General features: G+C 31.8%; 1 protein-coding gene across 1 annotated transcript in view; it reads left to right on the forward strand.

The window, feature by feature from the left end:
• Positions 1-22,817, forward strand: part of LOC114344694 (next to BRCA1 gene 1 protein-like) — a 118,874-nt gene that overhangs the window by 81,204 nt on the left and 14,853 nt on the right. Inside the window, exons 8-10 of the mRNA XM_050658466.1 lie at positions 10,264-10,452; positions 12,104-12,505; positions 13,993-14,217. Of these exons, the coding sequence (XP_050514423.1) occupies positions 10,264-10,452; positions 12,104-12,505; positions 13,993-14,217 (816 nt within the window). The remainder of the gene's footprint in view (positions 1-10,263; positions 10,453-12,103; positions 12,506-13,992; positions 14,218-22,817) is intronic.

Raw genomic sequence — 22,817 nt, forward strand, 5'->3', positions numbered from 1 at the left:
TAGCACCTTCATTCTTTTAGCCTAGAAGACGTATTTTTAAAAACTGAATGGCTTGTACGCCTTTATCTCTTTTGCTTAGTTAGATACCATGCAATATTTTACATGAGATAAAGTACCAGAAATAGGTATTATCTCCATAATGACAAATAATGGACCCTCATCCTTTTAGCTTTGAGCTCTTCATTTGGATTACTCTTAAACAATATCAGTCACTGTTCTGAAATAGTCTCATGGTTGGGTTTATTGTTCGGAGTTAGAAAATGCGGCAGCCACCGTTCCGGCAGCGTTTTTATGCCCAAAATGTCGTGCAGGATATGACCGACGAGATCTTTTGAGATGCCTACTGTCTCAGCTATCTCATGTACCTTTAGTTGGCGGTCGACCAATACGAGATCGTCGATTTCTTTCACGCTATACTCAGTGGTAGCCGTTTTCGGGGCACCTGGGATTGACTTATTAAAATCAGACATGCCACCACGGTGAAACTTGTTATAATTCATAATGTCGTGGACCTGACGTAATCATTTAGTGACGTCGATCTACGAACAAAACAATGATATCAGGCATTGCTAAAAACATGTAGTTCTCTTCAGTGCGTCATCGTAGCGAGACAGAGACGAACTAGTTTAGAACTAAAGAACTAACTTAGTTTAGACCAACTAACTGCGTTAGTGAAATAGCTTTAATATTTTTATTTTTTTTTGTCATTAATAATTGATAACTGTGTACTTAACTTATTTCGTCTTAAAACATAATACCAGCAGAAGTGGTTCTAATTTATTTAAACAATAATTGTGTTTAAACAAATGGTATAAATCAATTTCATCTGCCCGGACAATTTTTTTTTCGGTTTTTTTGGATAATTCTGAATAAAAAAGGTTTATTGTAATTTTTCTCTAAAGTTGATCATTTTCAGCTTATAAACAACTTAAAACTGAAATTTAGAAAAAAAACGAAAAATGATGATTTTTAAGACTCAAAAACACACAATTATTTTTGAATTCTCCAAAAATTGTTCTATCAGTTTCTGATACTTTAGTTTAGCCTTATTTGATTTTAAAACATTGTTTTTAGTTGTTTGAGGCCCTTATCACAACCTAAAAAATGAATTTATACAAAACTGTTCAATTCTAACTAACTAACTACCTATGAACTAACTTCCTATGAAATTAAAATGGTGCATGTTTTTAGGGCCCATTTATTTTTTCGGGCATGCGTATTTACGAGGTTCACGAGATTTTGAAACTACCAATTTTTGACGGTTTCCATCGAAGGATAAGAGTCACCATTTACAGAATTTAATCGCTTTTTGATTTCGCTGCGGGATTCCGCTTCTAAAAACAAGAGTCGAATCACACTCTTTTATAATTTTTCTTAAAACCCCAAACACGCCCCCTTACACACGCGGTCAAAACAAAACTATGAGTCCAATTTGGCTGATATTTTGACATAGGCCGTCTACAAGAATGTATTACACGATGGTAGATTTCTCTTGTAACAGTGGCGCCATTGGGTCGAGAGGCTAAGTACTTCTCGGACCACCCACGTACGTCAATCCTAGGTAGTTACTAAAATAAATTGTCCCCTATATCTTTTTTTAAACGCTTTTATTTAGTTCAATAGTTTGCGTCAAATCTTTAGACGTTAATTTGACTGCCTTTTCTTCAATGCAAATGAATGAAAATTTGCAGACATATGCATTCGCGGGAACAATACACGAATAGTCAATAAACAAAAATTTTCATGTTTATTAATTGTTTAAATAAAAAAAAACGATTTTAATGGAAAACCGATTTTAATGGAAAACGCTTAAATTCTCTTGTTTTTTACAATGTAAAAACTTGAACCTTTTACGGATTGTATAGCTAATAATATGAACAATACATAATTTCACTTTTTACGTTAATTGTTTACGTTATGCTTCATTAATAAACAATAAAGTTTCAAATTTTTTGCCGATTCCGACTACTTTTCATGTTAGTACATCATATGTTTTATACATATTTTAATAAACATGACGATATATTTTAATGTTTGAAAAGTGTAAGACTAAAAAGTAAAAAATAAAAAATATGAAAAAAATTTTTAAGAAACGCTTTTCTTTAGTTATGAGTGACTAAAATTAAAAATATTATAAAAAAATCAACTAAAAAGCAAAAAATAAAAAAAAAATGAAAAAATCTAACACATTCGTTAAAAAAAGCGTGGGGCGAAAACCGTTTATTCGATGAACACGCGCCACGCTTTTCTTTGACGGATGGGTTAGATTTTTTCAATTTTTTTTTATTTTTTGCTTTTTAGTTGATTTTTTTATAATATTTTTAATTTTAGTCACTCGTAACTAAAGAAAAGCGTTTCTTAAAAATTTTTTTTCATATTTTTTATTTTTTTATAAATAGGTACTATTAGTACGTTCTTTAAAGGTAAAATATTGCAAAACCTCTAAATTTTAAAGAACCGATTTAGGGAAGTCACTGAAGGTGAATATGAGCTATTACTTCCGATTTCGTTGAACCTCCATCGATTTGCATGAAAATTGGTGAGTGGTTAGTGGATATCTCAAGGAACAAAGGTGACATGGTACCAACTTGCGCTTTTACCCTGGGGGTGGATGCCACCCCTTCTCGGGGGTGAAAATTATTTTATTAAAAATAACCCCATAATTCGATAGAGGGACAAATTTCAAGCAAAATTTGTTATATAAAGTTATTAAAATAAATCAAAACTTTTGAGTTATTAAAGATCAAAGATCTTAATTTTTCTCGAGAAAAATGCATGTTTTTAACCAATTTTTCATCAATAACTCAAAAAGTGTAAGTTTTTACAAAATAGGTATTATTATCAAAATTAAAGCTAATAAAAAATGAAATAAACCCCTTACTACACAAACCTTTTAATGTTAACTAAAAGTGAGTTATAGGTAATTTAATGTATATTTTTTTCGGAGAGTAAAAAACTAAGTATTCAAGCTGAAATAACGGGAAACTGATGCATTCTATAACATAAACTTATTAAAGATTTGTCAAAGTACTTAAAAATATCTATTATATGATCCCCCAAACATGTTGATAGCGTTAAAATTTATGCTCCAAATTTTTTTCAAAATTTATCTTTTAAAAATTTTTCCAAAAAATGTTAATTGTTTTTTTTTTAATAACTTCGTTCGTGTTTACGACAATGTTAATTGTTTTGTTTTAATAACTTCGTTCGTGTTTACGACATCAGGTTTATCTAAAAACTGTTTGAAAACTAATTCTAAGTGCTATTTAAGCACGTTGAACCTAATCTTTTAAACCCCTTACTTTTTTAAAAATAAAAGGGTAAATGATCCCGGTTTCATGGTTCCCACAGCAAAATTTAAGATTGAAACGTTTCTATCTCGGTTATTTTTTACCCTATAGAAATAGTAAAACAGGTAAAATATTTGGCACAGAAAAAACTAAAATTGGGTTATGTATAATTTTTTACGTATATTGGGTATTTTTGGAGTTATTATCAAAGGAATATGAGAATTACAATAATTTTAAAAATGATGATTTTTTTAAATATCTTCTTTTCAAAAATATGCATTCTAAACCGGTCAAACTTATCGAAAACATTACTTATGCTAATATAAATAAGTTTTTGTAAGGATTACTATAAATTTTAATTTTTGTGGAAATGGCGTATGTTTTATTTTTCACTTTTTCCTAAAAAATTCGAAACGGTTCTTTTATTTTCATTATAACTTGCTTAACTTTGACGCTATTACCTTGTTCTGAAACTCATTTGATAGGTATTCCGAAGTACTTTGGCAAACGTTTAGCAATAATATTTTATACATTGCATTGTTTTCCCGTTATTTAAGCTTGAATACTTAGATTTGAGTACTCGTCGAAAGAAATACACATTCAATAGCCAATAACTCACTTTGAACTAACATTAGTTTAGTTCTTTCGGTGAGGAATGTATTTAATTTTTTATTATCTTCACTTTCAGTAATAATAACTTTTTTGTAAAAGCTTATAGTTTTTGATTTATACTTAAAAAACCGATTTAAAACATGCATTTTTTTACGAAAAAATAAAATCTTTGGTCTTTAATAACTCAAAAAGTGTTGATTTATTTTAATAACTTTATATGTATAACAAATTTTGCTTATAATTTGTCCCTCTATCGACTTATGGTATTATTTTTAATAAAATTATTTTCACCCCCGAGAAGGGGTGGCATCCACCCCCAGGGTAAAAGCGCAAGTTGGCATCATGTCACCTTTGTTACTTGAGATATCCTCCAATTACTCACCAATTTTCATGAAAATCGATGGAGGTTCAACGAAATCGGAGGTGAAAACCTTCAGTGACTGCACTAATTGGATTGACATGAAATTTGGCATATACATAGCTAACAAGTCAAAGAAAAAAGTGATATTGTGCCGATGTGTGCTTTTGCCCTAGGGGTGAGTTTAGCCCCCTTTTGGGGGTGAGTTTCGCCCCCCTTTTGGGGGTGAGTTTCGTCCCCTTTTGGGGGTGAAAAATATATGTTCGAAATAAGCCGGGAAATGGATAAAATGACTAATTCTAAGTAACTTTTGCTCTATAAAGTTTTTTCACCAAAATAATACTTTTCGAGTTATTTGCGAGTGAATATGTTAATTTTTCCACAAAATAACCACGTTTTCAGACGGTTTTTCGCAAATAACTCAAAAAGTAAGTATTTGGTCGAAAAAAATATAATTCTTATCAAAAATATAGCACGTAAAAAAGTGAAAAACATGGTGTATATATTAGGTCACTATACCTAGTAGAAGCAGAGTTATAGCTAATGAAAAATAGGTTCATATTCGTCAAATTCCAAATATTTTAACGTGCCATAACCAAAAAACGAAGCACTTTTTTGGGGAAAACTTATTTTAACTTTTTTAAAGTGTTTAAAAAATGCTTATTTTTGTTTTTTAAAAAAATTTTTTAGCATCAAAAGTAAACAAGTTACGCTCAAAATAAAGTTGGTCCCTTTTTTTGGTAAGAAATCGGGAAAATCACCCCCTAATTAGCATTTCATATGAACTTAATTGTTACCACTTCACAAGTTTTTTACTCGCGTAAGTATTGATCATATGATCTGTAAGTTTTATCGGTTCAAAGTCCTTACTTTTGAAAGAGCTGTAGTTAAAAGGGCTTGAACGAGTCACTTATCACGAGTGTATGCAAATTTAGAAACACCGAATCTTAACCAATTTTTGTCTTACAGAAAAAAAAAAAAAAAAAAAAAAAAATACAAAATATTCAAAAAAGTAAAGCTGACTTTTTTTATTGTTTAAGATTTTTGGTATCTCGAACAATTTTTAAGTTATTTTGAAAAAAAGCAGTTTTTTCAAAATTAAATTTTTTAAAAGTTTTACTTTAAAACCAATTTTTTTCAGAAATAAGCACTTTGAATCGATGAAACTTACAGATCATATAAACACAACATAAGTAAAGTAACTTGTGAAGCGGTAACGATTAATTTCATTTAAGTTGCTAATTGGGGGGGTGATCTTCCTGATTTTTTTTGCCAAAACAAAAGGGACCAACTTTATTTTGAGCGTAACTGATTACGTTTGATGCTAGAATTTTTTTTATAAAAACAGAAATAAATCTTTTTTAAACACTTTAAAAAAGTTGTAATGTGTTTTCCCCAAGAATGCTTCATTATTTGAATATTTCACATTGAATTATTCTATTCGGAATTTTTCGAATATGAACCTATTTTTCATTAGCTAAAAGTCTGCTTTTGCTAGGTATAGAGACCTAATATATACACCTTTTTTTTCACTTTTTGATAGGCTATAGTTTTGCTAAGAATATTTTTTTCGACAAATCGCTTACGTTTTGAGTTATTTGCGAAAAACCGTCTAAAAACGTGGTTATTTTGTTGAAAAATGAACATATTACACATCGGCACCATATCACTTTTTTTCTTTGACATGTTAGCTATGCGTATGCCAAATTTCATGTCAATCCAAGCGGTTCTTTAAAATTTACAGCAAAAACCGTGAAAGAATGTGAAGAGTGCAGGGGAAAACAAGGAATGTCACTTTTTCATGAAATTTTTTTTTCTCGCCATGTGGTAGCAAAAACTGTGTACTTAGGCCAATCAAGTTAGGTTTTTACTAGACATAACGAAAAAGACGAGGTTTGACAGTTGAAATGTGTAGTATGAGATATTACAAAAAGACTACCATCTTGGGATTCATCAATTTTTTAGTGGAACATTTTTTAAATAAACAATCAAAACGTCAAACTTAGTTTTTTACTCATAACTTAAAAACTTATTTATTTAGAAATTTGACGTCCACAGGTAACTTTCTCAGAAAAAAAAGATACATCGAATGAGATACGCTAAATAAAAATCGGTTAATAAACAAAAAAGTTATTGCAAAACGGATGACAAAATCACTGTTTTTGAATATAGTTAATAACAATTTTATTGTTTGTTAAAATACGTTTTAATATACCCAAAATTGAGGGCACTATGGTGTTTGAATGGTGTGCAAAAAATGGTCCAGATCTGTTAAATAGTTTTCGTAAAATTTAATTTGTTTATAAAATTTTTTGAAAAACGAGCTAATTTCTGAGGCTGGTCCAGTTAATATGGCTGAATGTATCTCAATAATCCGGGGCTCATTTCCTTCGTTAAGATGTATACTAACAGCTTATGAAAAAAAGTAAAAAAATTACATATACGTACACAAAATTATTTGTTAATAAATACCAGTTTTTAAGCTTCTCAACAATTACAATAATTTCGTAGAAATGAGATCAAATTAAATGGCAATAAAAAATACGGAAAGCTGGTTAAAATACACAACTTTCAAAAAAAAAATGTTTAGGTCCTACGACCCTTGGGGTCTGAGATAGCCCCTTTTTTTGAAAAAATCAGTGTTACGTTAATTAACAACACTAAGAGCTGAAATTAACCAATCTTTTATAAGAAAAGTCAAAGTTTTTAACAAAGTTTTTAGTAAGAAAAAATGTTAAAAATTGTTTAAATAGGAGTGTTATAAACACAGAGTATTTTGCGTTACAACTAAAGTAAAAAATAGCGGGCGTAGTCGACTGACTGAATAGTGGGCGCGGTTGGCGACCGGCATGCGGCAGCAACTATTAAAATTACGTTATCCAGACCACAAAAATCCACTTTAAGGTGAATGACACATTTTCGTCATTCCTTATGTTTTCGAGGTCTCTGAATCCGAATATGGAGTTAATTTTTTTCTAGAATTAGTGGAACATGTTCAAAAATCAAATTTTATGCAAAAATGCGAAAAATCAATTTTGATGCTTTTTCAATTTTAACTCACTGTATTTTTGGTCGCTGTAAATATTTCCTTTTGAAAATTTTACTGTGTTATCTTTGAAGCATTTAGATAACAATGAGATTTGTCCAAAATGACTCAACACGTTAATAGAGAAGTTGTTAATTTTTAAACATTTTGTCGTCAGATTTCGTTAGTTTCATGTTTACTTAAAAAAGTTGAGTGACAAACTTTTTAGTTTATAATTTTAATTAACACAGAAATAAAATATAAGTTATGAAGAAGTTTTCCAAAAAAATTTAATTTAAAATATGCAATAGGAAAAATGTTATGTGACTTAGACGAGCGGCACACCCCAAAAAAAGCTTATTTCTCGAGATACTGATACTAATTTTGGTCATACTTTATATTTTTGATGGTGCTCAAAACTAAAATTAGGGTTGTTTTGAATTTTACGTTGGGGAACATTATCAATTCCATTGTAATATTTTTTTTTTGATATTTTTGTAGTATATATTTCTCACCTTTCTGAAGACAATGGGACCTGCTTCAATATTTCTGTCTTGCCATAAAGAAAGATATAAATTGTTTGAAGTAAAAGGTGCAGATTCTTGAATTGCAAAGTTTAATCGCAAAAGTTGAGTAACAAAATTTGAAATTTAGCTGTTTAATTAATTTTAAGTTAAATTCTAGAGTATAGAGAACAAAATGTTTTATAGAAAAAAAAAGTGGTGTAACTTTTATTTTAAGAAAAACGTGATTTAATTTTTTTTATTTTTAGGGTAAAATTGCGATTTTGACAATGTTTCCCCATCTAAAATTCAAAATAAAACTCATTTTCGTTTTCAGCACCATAAAAAGTATAAAGTAAGACCAAAATTAGCCATTCACCACACCGTGGTTGATATCTCGAGAAATTAGCGTTTTTTTTTTGGGGAGTACCACGTACCACTCGTCTATAAGGTCGCGTATCTTTTTTTCTGTTGCATATTTTGACTTTGTGGCCTTTTTATTGTTATTTTTTAAATCTATTTATTTAAAATATAATTTTACTAAATAAATGTGCAACATAATAATATTCATAAAATTCAAGTTTCTACCAAAATATATAAATATAATATTAAGCTTCAAATCCGGTATACTGTCAATGTTAAAAATGGGCTGCAACGGTCTAGCGCTAGCGAATGCTAGTCCGCGAATTTATTCTCATTTGGCTGCGCCCATCATTTTTTTTTACTTTAGTCGGAACGCAAAATACTCTTTCTTTATAACAATACTGTTTAAACAATTTTTAACATTTTTTCTTGCAAAAAACTTTGACTTTTCTTATAAAAGATTGGTTAATTTCAGAAATTAGTGTTGTTAATTAACGTAACAGTGATTTTTTCAAAAAAAGGGGGCTATCTCAGACCCCAAGGGTCGTAGGACCTAAAAGTTTTTTTTAGAAGTTGTGTATTTTAACCAGCTTTCAGTATTTTTTATTGCCATTTAATTTGATCTAATTTTTACGAAATTATTGTAATTGTTTATAAGCTTAAAAATTGCTATTTATTAACAAATAATTTTGTGTACGTACATGTAATTTTTTTACTTTTTTTTTCATAGGGTATTAGTATACATCTTAACGAAGGAAATGAGTCCCTGATTATTGAGATACATTCAGCCATATTAACTGGACCAGCCTCAGAACTTAGCTCGTTTTTCAAAAAATTTTATAAACAAATTAAATTTTGCAGAAACTGTTTAACAGATCTGAACCATTTTTTGCACACCATTCAAAAACCATAATGCCCTCAAGTTTAGGTATATTTAAACATATTTTAATAAACAATAAAATTGTTATTAACAATATTCAAAAACAGTGATTTTGTCGTCCGTTTTGCAATAACTTTTTTGTTTATTAACCGATTTTAATTTGGTGTATCTCATTCGATGTATCTTTTTTTTCTGAAAAAGTTATCTGTGGACGTCAAATTTCTAAATAAACAAGTTTTTAAGTTATGAGCAAAAACTAAGTTTGACGTTTTGATTGTTTATTTAAAAAATGTTCCACTAAAAAATTGATGAATCCCAAGATGGTAGCCTTTTTGTAATATCTCATACTACACATTTCAACTGTCAAACCTAGTCTTTTCAATTATGTCGAAAAACGGCTTATTTTTTACTAACTTGATTGGTCTAACTATCGACTAGCCTATCGATTTAGAACAATATCCAGAAATATAAGTCAATATAAATTTTCTAAGAATTTGTATCCAGGCGAAGAACCCCGATTGTCCACACGCCACTGAACAAAAATAAGGAAGGTTAGCAGTTTTTTGGTGCATTACTCGTATTAAATTAATAAGTTAATATAGATTAATATTATATTAAGATTATTGAATAAGAATGTCTAGAATTCTGCTAAGATTCTCCTAAGTAGTTTTTAGATAGGTATCATAAGAATTAAACCTTTATTGGTGTTTATCTCAATATATATAAAATATGACATCCCTTGTTTTTTCCCTGTACTCTTCATGTACTATATTCCAGTCTCATGGTCGCACATGCACGGACGCGTTACCTACGATTCGCGCGACTACGCTTCCAATGGACGACCAGCCTTAATGACACTTTCCAGTCTTTCGACTTTTTCCATATTTTATTTATTAATTTTAATAATATTTGCTCTCCTTTTTCCTATGCTTTTTATTATTTCTGCTGTTATTTTATTCACCCCCCAGTTCTTTACATTGTTCAGTTTATGCATTTTCTTATTTTTCTTTCGTTGGTTGTTAGATCATCATTTATGAATACCTTCTATCCCTTTCAATTTTTCTTTTAACTCTTTGCACATTTCTCTTAGTAAGTTTTTATTGTCTACGTCATACCTACGTCTTCATTCTCTTTTCTCTTTCGGCTAGCTAGAGATCTTATTGTTTTCTTATAAAATTTGTTTATTTATAGGTATTTATTATTTATATTATTGATAAGAGGTATAATTTTAGAAAAAGCTCTAGAAGAAAATGCTTCTGCAATGCCTAAGGCAGCATCTGTGGAAAATTTCGACGACAACAACAATGAGGATACAATTGTACAAAAAGATACTTCAAGAAATGATGAGACAGCTTCAAATACGAGCCATAAATCAGATATTGTTATGGTCTCTATACCAGAAAAAAATCAAGACAGCGAAGGTAAGTTGTATTAAAAAGAGTGAGGATAATAAGAAAATCTATTACATGTACTATTTTTTGACAAGCTCTTGTAACTAACCCGCGGGTAGCGAGTAGATACTCATATATGTAAACCCAAATGAATGCGATCATGCCCACGCGAGTCTTGGTTTATCTCCAAAGTTCATGCAGGCAAATCATTGTCCTTTTCTACTACTCATGTTCAGGCACAGTTCCTTACTATCATTCCCATCCAATGGGGAAGGTAACGGAAAACCACCTCATTATTTTCGCACTAAAGTTCATAGTATGAGCAATATATGCGAGACCTGGGATGACGAGCTTCGAGGGAGGAATGTGTGAAATCAATTACCGGACATATATGTGTAAAATACCAAATAAATAAATAAATGGTACAAGAGCACAAATCGTTCTCGTTCTTGTTATGAATTGGTATTCAATAGTATGATACATGTTCCGACCTCTCGGCTTCATCAGCCATCCGAGTGGAATACAAACCCACAACCAGAAGGGAAACGACGTATCTTACACAGTTTCAGTGAGGAAGCACAAAAGCGCCATCTACTCTGATGGCTGTGTAATAGGCCGTCTCGAAAAGAGACGGTTCTTATATCTTTTGTGCTGAATAAAAGTATTATACAATGTGTCCCCGAAAATAGTGCGTTCCTTGAAGGTATAGGTAGCAGGCACCATGTAGAGCAAAAAAGTCTTATAACATTTTTTTCTAAATTCAACCGTTTGGCCAAAAAACCAAAATACATTTTGGTATCTGACAACTATGTATACAAAAATCTAAAGATATACAATCACAATTCAAAAATAGTTGCAGCATGGGTCTTTAGTATTTACATTAAATCCTGTCTTCCTCCTCAACAAACAAACAAATTCTTGCTTTGTTTGATTTTCAAACATGGGGTGGTATAATTATTTTGCAGGTGTCTGATCTACATTTCTGGTGTCAATAACCTAAGTCGCAAATAGTTCTTGTACAGTGATGCCAGATTATTTAATTTTATTAAAATAAAAGTTCGGTTATATGAAGAAGTATTTTTTTTTGAAAACGGTTAACTTTAGAAAAAAAATGTTATAGGACTTTTTTTGTTCTACATTGTGTATTATATCCATACCTTAAAGGAACGCACTATTTTCGGGCACACCCTGTATAAGGCAGTTGTGACTACTATTTTTAATAGTCACACAGAATCAACGATGGGTACATTTCGACCTCTTATTCGGATCCCGTACTATATGTTAAAGTCGTACAATAAAATGTTAAAAATAACGCTTTTTTTTGATATTTTTATTATTCCAACAAATTTTTGATATTTTTAACATCTAATACCGTTTTTATATGTGCGGCATTAGGTACCGTAGTGTGTCCACTCATGTAACGACGTATCTACCGGAGGGTTAAAATAATAAAAAAACCGAAAATTTCAAAATTTTCAAACCTTACCCCCCTTTAATGTATCAATAGAATGGTTTAAATCTTCTGAAATAAAATTAAGCTAAAATGTTTTTTTTTTGTTGATATTCTTTGTTAAAATGTTGATATTGTCCTTTTCTGATAATTTTTTTTTGTCCAACAAGCTCTTGCTTTTGCTCTATACCATTGCAGTTTTTTTCTTTTGTAACTTAATAAATATTTTAGAGTATGCTTGTGTCATCGTTGATGGACAAAAAGTGATGATCCCGAAGAAAATAATTAAATCAGAGTACTTACATTCGAATTCCACCGAAAAGATAGATACACTTGTAGAAGAAAATCTCACAAGCTCTAACGCATCTGTCAAGGAAAATACACCCGAACCGCAAATCGTAAAAGTTGACAACGATCTAGAGACCGACGGCGCAAAAGATGTAAGAAACAATTTTGAAGAAGTCGAGTTTAATTCCCATTGCTCAGCAGCCGGCTCCTGTTTCTCTGAATCGACGGCTGAAAGAAACAACAGGTTGTTTGTATTTCCTCCTGCTTGTCCTGGATACGAAGTCATCCGCGGTGAAGATTTTGCTAACATCGACGACGAAGAGAATTATACATGGGCCAAATCTGGTAAGTATTTACTATACAATATTCTTCTTTTTCTTCAATTTATTGGCGAGGAACTGCATCAACTCGAGGAAAACATTGACTTTGTCGTTAATTTGTGTACATATTTGCGGTCAGTTTATTTTGTAATTAACAGTGAATTCGACTTAAAAAGTGAGATTCCTCTGTAATTCATGCATGATTTCTTTTTTCCTTTCTTGTGTATGGGTACGATAATACTACCACACCATTATTTCGGCATTATTTCTTGTTGCCAGGCTTTTTCTATAAATTGATGGATTTTACTTATGAGTTCATGACCACCTGTTTTAATTAGCTCGGCATCAATATTGTCCAGACCAGGGGATTTATCTTTTTAAGCGTTTTTATGGCATGCGTAATTTCTTCCATGCTTGGTGGGGGTATTTCTAATTCGGCCGTTTGATACTCATGTTCTCCGTTGTTTCCACCATTTTTTTCAAAAAGTATTTAGTCTTCAAAAAAATTATGAACAGTTTTTGCTCAGAATTAGGTTCTTTGGTCATTTCCGTAGTTATTTTGACCAAAACATTTTCCACCCCCTGGAAGAGGTGGGAACCGCCCCCAAGATAAAAAGCACCATAGTACATAGGGTAGACTTTGTTTCTTGAGCTATTCCCTACTTACTGTGAAAAGATCAAGTAAATCGATGTAGTAGGATGGAATTCGGAGCCAAATACCCTCATTGACTGCCCTATAGTACATTTACCTCCGTTCTTTGACCTCTTATATTAAATAAAATCACTCACTATTAACTATCACAAAAATCACAATATACTATGTCAAATCTCTTTTTGGCTTACAATTGACCGGACAAAACTATTCTGATTATAATAAACGAACCCCAACATCAACATTAAAGGGAAAGGTGCAAAATGTTGCCTATCACAATTTTCAATGTGTTTTAAATGTATTAATTTTTTTCGAATCCTGAGAAAACTAATAAATATTTATGAAAGATTTAAACGCTGAATGAAATATTACGTTATTACCGAGGGCCGAAAGTCCCTTAAAATAAATAAAAAGTTTCTTTTGAATGAAATATTTGCAATTAAAAATCACACTAAATTTTCTCTTTTATTTTCAGCTCTGTAACTCGTTAAAATAAACATTATATAAATTTTCAGGGACTTTCGGCCCTCAGTAATAATGTAATCTTTCATTCTGCGTTTAAATTTTTCAAAAATACTTATTAGTTTTCTCAGGAATCGAAAAAAATGAATAGATTTAAAATTCATTTAAAACTTTGACAGGCGACATTTTGCGCCATTCCCCTTAATGTAATTGCTTGATGTATATCTATGACCTACATTGTTTCTCCTTTGACTTTATTGAAGCTTAGACGATCCTCATAAGGGTTTTAAGCTGCAAGGCGTTCTAAAATTCTAATTAATCGTTCTATCATTTTACAATCAGTCGTTAGGACCAACTTGACTATTTGGCAGTCAATTAATCGTTTTGTATATTTTTAGATACTCACTATGCCTATAGTGTTCAAGGTATGAAAGAACCGTTAGTTCCCGAAGTAGTTCCAGCTACAGAAGCTATTAATATACCATCGTCTGGAAATCCATTTGTTGCTCCAACTATCTCCCATGTTCCGAATTTTCAACAGACTCCCCCCGAAGAACGGAAATGCCCATCAGAAGATGACATTCGGGCTACATTTGAAGCTGCAGTAGATCCTCCTGAGTTAGGTATGTGTTATTTTATATTGCTGTCACGTTTAAAGCGCGGATTTGGTATATCGTAGGTGCAGAATGGAAACCTCCTATGTCAGTGTTTTCAGCAATATTTTGATGCCAAACCGTCTATGTCAAATTACTCTAAAAGTTAATGAAAAGTTCTTTACAAAGTTACGTTTAGTTATAATATACATTTACAATTGTATTAAGAAATCAATTGCTGTGAAAGAATTGGCTGAGAAGCTATTTTAGAGAGTTATTTCTTCCTGAAAAACTGAGGTTTTTGACATAGGTCAAAACATTCTGCACCATTGATCAACAACCACAAATTTCAAACCGTTAATTTCTTTTTTCTATTCTCATACTATAATATATCAATTATGATGTCACTACCTGTATCATAATCATCGTGTCATAATGAACTTCATTATGATACAGATTTTCATTATGATACAGATTTTTAACCAATATAATCGCGATGTGGCATTTACGATAAAGGTGTCACACGCGCAGTGACCAATGACGAGTCAAATACATACGCTTTGACAGTTCTCAATATATAAACAAACTGTCAAACTGACAAACTATTTAATTTGTTTGCGTTACAAAATTAATAAATTCGAATATATTTTTTGTTGTGAATGATCATAGAAAAAATCGTGTATACAACTTGCATTTAATTATCATTATGAAGCTCGTACTCTATACGAAACTCGCCGCTAGGCTTCTCGTTTCGTATCCCTCATACTTGCTTCATAATGACCATCATTAAATGAACGTTGCATAATATACTATTAAATATCTAATATACTACAAGCTGTTAGATAGTAAAGATATTGAAAGACTGTGTGTGAAATATAAAAGCTATAGCTGATAAAGCATTGAAGTATTGAAAATGCTGTGCGAAATAAACTGCCAATCTCTCGACTCTCTCGTCAGACTTTTTAATAGGGATACAGTCGGAAAAATGAAAGAATACCCATGAACGATCACATCAATTACGTATTTTGTATTTGCTGTCTTTTTCTATAAATAACAAACGTTTGTTATAGAAAAATATAGCAAATACAAAATAAGTGATTGATGTGATCGTTCATGGGTATAGGGCTTTTCATCGATTGTCATTTGTTTCGAGCTTCTGTCATGTGTCACATAATATTAATACGCCATACGTCTTTGGTTTGTATCATTGTATATACCAATAACGTATGACGTAGATATATTAATATTATGTGACACATGACAGAAGCTCGAAACGAATGACTGTGAATGAAAAGCCCTATTCCTTCATTTTTCCGACTGTAGGGACTTTTTAATAGGGACCTAATACATATTTATAACAGCTGGGAGTTTCCGAACAAACCGTTTTGTCGTCATACCGAAAAAACCAAAAGCAAAGTCTTGTAATCAACATCGTATGATAAGTCAAATTAACCACATTATGAAGGCATATACCAGGATTATAAACAACAGAATAAGCAAAAAATGTGAGGGTAACTTTGAAGATTCGCAGTTCGGGCTTAGTAATGCTCTTGGCACAAGAGAAGCACTTTTTAGTATATGTACAGTTACTCATCCAACGCTGCAGAGATATGAACAAAGACGTTAATATTAAGATATTAATATCAAACATAAATATGAAAATGAATACAGAGAAAACAAAAACAATGATAATTTCAAATACGAGGAAGACACACGCAATAGAATTAGACGGGAAACAATTAGAGCAAGTGGAATATTTTAAATACCTAGGAGTAATAATCGAATCAAATGGTAAACAAGACATGGAAATAAACGAGAGAATGGAACGAACGGGAAGCTTATTTAACACTATGAAAACAACATTTTTTGGGAAAAAAGAGATACCGGAAAAAGTAAAAACGGCAGTCGTTAAATCAGTAGTTAGACCAACAATCATGTATAGCAGCCAGACATGGACATTGACGGGGAGACAAAAATAGAGTCAATGCTATGGAAATGAGGTTCCTGAGGAAAATAGCAAACAGAAAGAGAACAGACAAAATACGAAACGAAACAATTAGACAAAACCTAAAACTAGAACCAATCAATGAAAAAATAGTAGAAGGACAAGTTAGATGGTTCGGGCACGTGTGTAGAATGTCGAACGAGAGGCTAACAAAACGAGTGTTCGAAACGAGAGTGCAGGGGAAAAACAAAAGAGGGAGACCAAGAGTTATGTGGGTAGATGAAATCAGGAAAGAAGTCGAGAAGAAGGGATTGACATTGGAAAGTGCAAGAAACCTAACGCAAGATCGGAAAGCATGGAGACTACAATGCCAAACTCAACTCCACCAGCCGTACACCTAAAGGTAGAAAGGCTTAGTACTAAGTAAGTAAGTAAGTACAGTTACTCATCCAGCGCTGCAGAGATATGAACAAAGACGTGTATGTATGCTTTATAGACTACACAAAAGCATTCGATAATGTAGAGCACGAAAAGATAAATGAAGTAAAATCCATAAGGAAAAATTTCCTGTAACTGGCTGTATACCATTAATTACAAAAATTGAAGAAAATCTTCTGTGTAAAAGGTATATTTATTTAAAACCCCAATAAAGGGCTACATTAAAAGACAGAACGTTTTCGCTCCAAAGAGAGCATCATCAGTGTTCTAAGCCTAAAATAAGTACAACCATAATTAGTGAAGACAAGAGTAAACAATTTAAAGGTTGACTAATATAAAAAATGGATTCCCATCTCTAGTGTGGGCAGATCAACACGTGAAAAATCAGGCTCTCTAAAAATTCAATTTTTTGGCGAATAAGAAATAGTTTCTAAAGTGATTTTAGTTACAGTGTGTCAAAGACGATTAGTGTTAAGTGAAGTTATAGAAATAAACTTTTGAAATAGACTGTAAGTACAATAATATTAAATACAATACATAAACTTAAAACAACAAATACAATTTAATTCAACATCAAGCCAAAAAAGTAGATCATTAGAACGTTGATTACAAGCTCCAGAAACTGGAATTTTGAAAGTTAAAGGTGGGAACTGTTGAATCGAACTGCTCCAAAATAACGTAAATAATTTAATTTAATTTAATTCAATTTAGGGGTAACACATTCGAAAGAGAAACATATTGCTTGAGAAAATCATCTTGAGAAAATCATCAACTGTTGAATCTAACTGCTCCAAAATAACGAAAATAATTTAATTTAATTTAATTCAATTTAGGGGCAACACATTCGAAAGAGAAACATATTGCTTGAGAAAATCATCTTCCTCCGGCGCGATAGGTGGGGAGGGTGATTTTATCGCGAGCAATTTCGGTAAGAAAATGAACCCCGACGATTACACATCCGACGATAATCGGAAAAGATATAAAGAAAATGAAGAGCAGTCTTTTTCGAAAAGCAAAAAAGTATCAAGAACCCCAGATAAAAGAAACACAGAGGAAGACAAACTAGACCAAATATTAAATATGATGGCAAACTTAACGAAAGAGACACAAGATCTGAAAATTCACGTAAAAGAAATTAAAGAGGAGCAAAGGCAATACAGAGAAGAAATGAGGGAACTCCGAATTGAATTAGAAGAATTAAGACAAGAGAATGGTGAAGTGCGAAGAGAAAATGAACATATGAAAAAGGAACTGGAAGATGTAAAAGTGCGTCTTGAAAGACTCGATAGAGCAAGAAAAGAAAATAATGTTATAGTACAGGGAATGACAATAGATACGGGAGATAGAAGATTACTAAAAGAAACAATGGAGAACTTTATGAAAAAAGAACTAGATATTAATATAAAGATAGAAGAAGCTGTGAAATTAGGAAACAAAACATGTTTAGTCAGATTGCCAAACAAAGAGGAAAAAATAAAAGTAATGGAAAATAAAAGAAAACTTAAAGAAGTAAAAGAAGAAAGAATATATATAAACAATGATTTAACGAAAGAGGAATTACAAATACAAAAAGAAATAGTCAAAATAGCAAATGATGAAATAAAGAAAGGAAAACGCGTCCAAATTAAGCACAACAAATTGATAATAGATGGACGGGAGAGTAAATGGAATAAGAACAAGAATCAGTTGGATGAGGTTTTTCAAAACGTTTCAAAAAACTAGCAACTGATGAGAGAATACAAGACAATACTTATTTGGCGACGGACGAGGCAAATAAAAAGGAAATGAGTGCAGATAAATTGATGTATCACAAAAAAGAAATAAATAAGAGCAGACAAGGAAACAAAAATACAAGACGAAAACAAAAAAATAAAAAACATAAAGAACTGAAAATAAGCACATGGAATATAAGAACGATGTTGGCACCAGGAAAAATGCTAGAAATAAGCAAAGAACTAGCAAAGTATAAAATAGATATTGCAGCACTGCAAGAGATACGGTGGGAGGGACAAGGACAGATTGATAAACAAGACTTTACACTATTATACTCAGGAGGAAAGAAGCAAGGACAAAAAGGAGTGGGATTCATGATTCTAGGACAGCTAAGAGAAAAAGTCATAAACATTAAACCGATATGTGAAAGAATTGCGTATGTAAGAATAAATAATAAACCATTCAATATATCACTATTAAACCTATACGCACCTACAGAAACAAGCAACACAGACGATAAAGACAATTTTTATGATAAGATAGAAGAAGAGATGGAAAAAATACCCAAAGAAGATGTTATAATTATACTAGGAGACCTCAATGCCCAGATTGGAAAAGAAGATTTTTTACAGCAAATTGCAGGAAAACACACCGTACACAAAAACACTAATGATAATGGTCTAAGACTATGTAACCTAGCAACAAGAACAAACATGATAATAAGCTCAACAAAATTTGAACACCCTAAAATGCATAAAGTAACATGGAGGTCACCTGATCAGAAAACGTATAGCCAAATTGATCACATACTAATAAACAAAAGAAAACAATCTTCAATGAAGGACGTGAGAACTTTCAGAGGTGCGTGTGCGGATTCAGACCACTATATGGTCGCAGCCACCATAAGACAAAAAGTTAAAATCCAAACTAAACAGAAAAATCAACAGAAAAAATGGAATGTCAATAAATTGCAGAATGCAGATATTAGAAAAAAATATGAAGAAGAAGTAACAGTGCAAATAAGAGAGAAATATAAAGCAGAGGACATCAAATCAGAATGGGACATGATCAAAAAGTCAATAGAAGAAGCTGCAAAAAAGCAGGTAGGCAAACACCAGAAGAAAACAAAAAACGAATGGTATAACAACGAATGTAAAGAACTAACAGCACAAAAGGTGCAAGCAAGAATTAAATGGCTGCGAACGGATAAAGAGGAAGACAGAGAAAGTTATGAAAAATTAAGAAAGGACGCTAAGAAAATTATAAGACAAAATAAAAGAAGATGGGCAGATGAAAAGATGCAAGAAATAGAACAGGAAAGAACAAATAGAAACACGAAACATTTCTATAAAAATATTAAAGAACAAACCAAAAAATACAAAGGTAAAACAAACGGAATAAAAAATAAAGAGGGAATAGTCATTGTAGAAGACAATGAATATAGGCAGGTATGGGCAGATCACTACAGAGAACTCTTGACGGAGGAATACACTGGAGAAGAAATGTACGAAGAAGAGGAAACGGTGGACGAAGAAGCAGACGAAATACACATTGCAGTCTCAAAAGAGCCACCAATAGATGAACTCGAGGAAGTAATACAGAAGAGCAAAAATGGAAAAGCTCCAGGAAAAGACGAAATTAACATGGAACTTATAAAATATGGAGGAAAGGAACTGAAGGAAAAAATACTATCACTATTGAAAAATATATGGAAGGAAGAGAAGATGCCAGAGGACTGGGAGATAGGGCAGGTAATAACAATACATAAAAAGGGAGACCAACAAATTTGTGAAAATTATAGAGGAATAACACTACTAAGCACAACATATAAAATATTGACTTCGATAATAAGAAAAAGATTGTCAAAGATCACGAAGAAGAGAGTGGGACAGTACCAATGTGGATTCACAGAAGGAAGATCAACAATAGATGCTATACACACAATAAAACAAATAATGGAAAAAGCAAATGAATACAAACTGCAATTAGAAATGCTATTCATCGATTTCAAACAGGCATTTGATTCGATTAAGAGAAAACAACTAATGATTGCCCTGGAAAAATTAAAAATCCCATATAAACTCAGAAAATTAATAAATATGACAATGAGAACTACCAAAATTAGCATAAAGACGCAAAGAGGCGAGACAGATGAATTCATTATAAATAAAGGAGTGAAACAAGGGGATGCCTTATCCACGACACTGTTTAATCTAGCTTTAGAATATGTACTACGAAATATAAACAAAGGAAACCTAAGAACAAGAGGTGGACAAATAATTGCATATGCAGACGACATTGTTATTATTGCAAAAAATAGAAACACAATGAAAGAAATGCTAGAAGAAATAAAAGAGAAAGGGGAGACAATGGGACTCACATTAAATGAAGAAAAGACGAAAATATTAAGACTAGGGAAACCAGCAATAAAAGGAAAAACCAAAATAGGAAATTCAGAGTTTGAAGATGTAGAACATTTCAAATACCTAGGAGTGACAATAAGCAAAACGGGTGAAAGAATACCAGAAATAAAAGAAAAAAATATTGGCAGCGAATAAAGCTTATTTTGCAAATAAAACACTACTTAAAAGCAAAATACTGTCTATTAAAACCAAGATGAGAATGTATAACACCATAATTAGACCAATATTATTATACGCAGCAGAAACAATGACGATGACTAAAAAAGATGAAGAAAACTTAAGAATAGTGGAGAGAAAGATCATGAGAACCATACTGGGACCAATCAGAACAGAGCAAAATGAATATCGAAGCCGAACAAATGCAGAGATTAAGAAAGTACTAAAAGAAGATATCGTGACCAAAATAAAGCAATGCAGAGTTAGATGGTTAGGTCAAATCTGGCGGGCAGGAGATGAAGCAGTGACATATGCTATGATAGAATGGAATCCAGGAGGAAGAAAGAAAAGAGGAAGACCAAGATCAAAGTGGTTGCAAGAAGTTGAAGAAGACTTAAAAAACGCAGGAGTCAGAGAATGGCGGGGAAAAACTAGAGATAGGAAAAAATGGAGAGAAATCGTTAAGAAGATAACATAAGCAAAAGGGACTGATCCTCCCTAAGAAATAGGATCTAGAAAGCTTACGCGACTTAGCCCCATATCGGGGTGTACAGTCACTATATATATATATATATATATATATATATATATATATATATATATATATATATATATATATATATATATATATATATATATATATATATATATATATATATATATAAAAAATTAGGTTATACTTACAAGCTCTACATGCTAAGCCACCAAAAATACATGGTTAAAACCCTTAAAACGCCGACCAAAAGTCTTACGTAGGCGTGTTATATATTATACCCTGGCGATGGGTGAAATTTAAACAAGATATACCTCAAAGCATCATATGACTATACCACGTGTATGTGGGTGGTTGAGTTGATTTCTCTGTCTATACAAAGAGAAAGGTAAAAGCCAACTAATTACAGGTGACAGGTAAGAAAGCGTTTCTGACTGATGACAGCACGAGACAGACGGTCCAACATGAAGTTATGTGAACTGATATGTAGTTAGGTACACTAGCCAATAGTTTTAAAATTTATTTGTGGTAAAATACGATAATAACAACAAACATCATGTACTGGAATTACAAGTATTCACTATTAAGCTACCAAGAATAATATTTTCACTTCGTATATTATTCTTGGTAGCTTAATAGTGAATACTTGTAATACCAGCACATGATGTTTGTTGTTATTATCGTATTATCGTATTAATATACGGAGTGAATATTTTCATTCCGTATATTATTCTTGGTAGCTTAATAGTGAATACTTGTAATCCCAGCACATGATGTTTGTTGTTATTATCGTATTTTACCACAAATAAATTTTAAAACTATTGGCTAGTGTACCTAACTACATATCAGTTCACATAACTTCATGTTGGACCGTCTGTCTCGTGCTGTCATCAGTCAGAAACGCTTTCTTACCTGTCACCTGTAATTAGTTGGCTTTTACCTTTCTCTTTGTGAAGACAGAGAAATCAACTCAACCACCCACATACACATGGTATAGTCATATGATGCTTTGAGGTATATCTTGTTTAAATTTCACCCATGGCCATGGTATAAATAACACGCCAATGTAAGACTTTTGGTCGGCGTTTTAAGGGTTTTAACCCATGTATTTTTGGTGGCTTAGCATGTAGAGCTTGTGAGTATAACCTAATTTTTTATATTGGTCAACCTTTAAATTTTTTACTCTTGCCTTCACTAATTATGGTTGTACTTATTTTAGGCTTAGAACACTGATGATGCTCTCTTTAGAGCGTAAACGTTCTGTCTTTTAATGTAGCCCTTTATTGGGGTTTTAAATAAATATACCTTTTACACAGAAGATTTTCTTCAATTTTTATAAATGAAGTACTCCATACGATCAGAATCGACTACACATTCGAACAGGCCAAAATGAAAGTAGGATCTACATTGACCAATAAAATTGAAATTAAGAAAGGGGTACGGCACGGTCGTGTATTGTATC

The sequence above is a fragment of the Diabrotica virgifera genome, chromosome 8 (assembly GCF_917563875.1).
Source record: "Diabrotica virgifera virgifera chromosome 8, PGI_DIABVI_V3a".
NCBI classification, from domain to species: Eukaryota; Metazoa; Arthropoda; class Insecta; order Coleoptera; family Chrysomelidae; genus Diabrotica; species Diabrotica virgifera.